This window comes from Morus notabilis, unplaced genomic scaffold, assembly GCF_000414095.1.
Source record: "Morus notabilis unplaced genomic scaffold, ASM41409v2 C11414394, whole genome shotgun sequence".
Classification (NCBI taxonomy): Eukaryota; Viridiplantae; Streptophyta; class Magnoliopsida; order Rosales; family Moraceae; genus Morus; species Morus notabilis.
The window spans coordinates 1-1,452 of record NW_010387049.1 but is presented as its reverse complement, the minus strand read 5'-3'; the positions used below and the strand labels follow the sequence as shown (position 1 = coordinate 1,452).

The 1,452-nt window shown below is 40.8% G+C and overlaps 1 protein-coding gene across 1 annotated transcript; it reads right to left on the bottom strand.

Moving 5' to 3' along the window:
* Window positions 1-147: 147 nt before the first annotated feature.
* On the bottom strand, window positions 148-1,086 carry LOC21383776 (heptahelical transmembrane protein 2). The gene is made up of 3 exons (XM_024176837.1): window positions 732-1,086; window positions 532-624; window positions 148-440 (listed from the first exon to the last, which is right to left on the bottom strand). Exons 1-3 carry the CDS (start codon window positions 962-964, stop codon window positions 179-181), a joined length of 588 nt encoding a protein of 195 aa, XP_024032605.1. The 5' UTR covers window positions 965-1,086; the 3' UTR covers window positions 148-178.
* Between the last annotated feature and the right edge of the window lie 366 nt (window positions 1,087-1,452).

Here is a 1,452-nt window from a genome sequence, read left to right as displayed (position 1 = left end):
TTTTAACTCTCTCTTCCTTCATGCTCTCTAATCAAACGGAGCGCAAATAAAGAGGTCAAGTGTCAAAATATTCCGAAAGCGAAAGAGAAAAAAAACCCGATCACGTGAAGCACTGAAATCGAAGCTAATGCGAAAGAATACATCCAACGGTTGTCAGCTCTAGCGTGTCTGTGATTGATTAGACGCATATATAATCGTCACCGTCCAAACCAACAAGTTGCAAAAAGTCTGGTCCTAACGTCATCTTGATCACTCGCGCATAAAAAGGTACATTTTTCGGCGGGCCCACAGGCAAACAAGTCTGAGTTTTCTGACTCCGATTTATGCCCTTTTTGAAAAACAAAATAAGAGAAACGACAAAACGCACCTGAATTACGTTACTTGAGACGTTGAGTTCCGTCGTCGTTCTCATCATCATCAACGGAAAAAGAACCGATCCACTGTACCGAAAAATAAATAAATAAATAAATTATAAATTTCCATAAAATAACGAAATCCAAATTATGAACTGATGATAAAGCCCTTGCGAACCTTGAGAATTTACTGAGAGGACCTGCGAGCTCCGTCTTCCCTGTCAAGCTCACCGCCGTCAATCCGGCGAATAACAGGAATCCTAACAAATGCCTGTAAAGAAATCAAAATTAATTCCAAAATTAAGCTCTAATTAACATTGATTAACAATAAATTAAACTGAAATTAACACCCTCTCCCTCTCTCTCTCTAAAACTTACGTCCAAATATTGAAGGTCTCGTTGTGGAGAGAGAAGAGGCTGAGGAGCAAGTCCTTCAACGGCCATTCGCACCGGTAATGGTCTAAAATAAACTCGTTGTCCTTCAAATACTCCGGCAACTCCTCGTACTTCACCAATCTCGGCCTCTTCGTCTGCATCGTCGTCTTCGCTGACTCAGTTCCGTTTTCCGAAACCTTAATCGCGCCTTTACGCTGGCGATGCTGCGAACTCATCGTCGCGATCGCCGGCGAATAACTCGAGCTTTAAAGTTTTCCGGGCCGCCGCAGACGGTGGTCGTTCGCCGGAAGATCTGGACCTTGGATTGTGATCGTTCTCTCTGTCTCTATCTCTCTGTTTTTCTTTGTCTGATTTTATGAGTGTTTATTTCTTCCTATTTATAGACGCCAAAAGGGGTCTTTACTAATCTCAGTGATTAAGAAATAATTTACGATTTCTTTGAGTCGTTAAGAGTTGAGATTTGGTGCGGCAATATTTAGAATAAGAGATACGTGTCAAGGGATAACTGGGTAGAGAAATATAAGCCATTAGATTAAGTGATGATGGTTGGATATCTTGATATTTTGTAGTGGGAACGAGACCAGAGGATTATAGACTAGTTTGATATATTTGTGGCATCCAATGGCTGATTCAAATTTGGCTGATGGTGTGTGAGCAGTAATATAGACAATCAAATAAATAAGGCGATTTAGTTCGTTGATTT

Coding starts and splice junctions, on each gene's coding strand:
- LOC21383776 (XM_024176837.1), bottom strand. CDS start 964: ATGAGTTCGCAGCATCGCCAGCGTAAAGGCGCGATTAAGGTTTCGGAA. Junction 625..731: donor GAGACCTTCAATATTTGGAC/GTAAGTTTTAGA, acceptor ATTTCTTTACAG/GCATTTGTTAGGATTCCTGT. Junction 441..531: donor CCTCTCAGTAAATTCTCAAG/GTTCGCAAGGGC, acceptor TTTTCGGTACAG/TGGATCGGTTCTTTTTCCGT.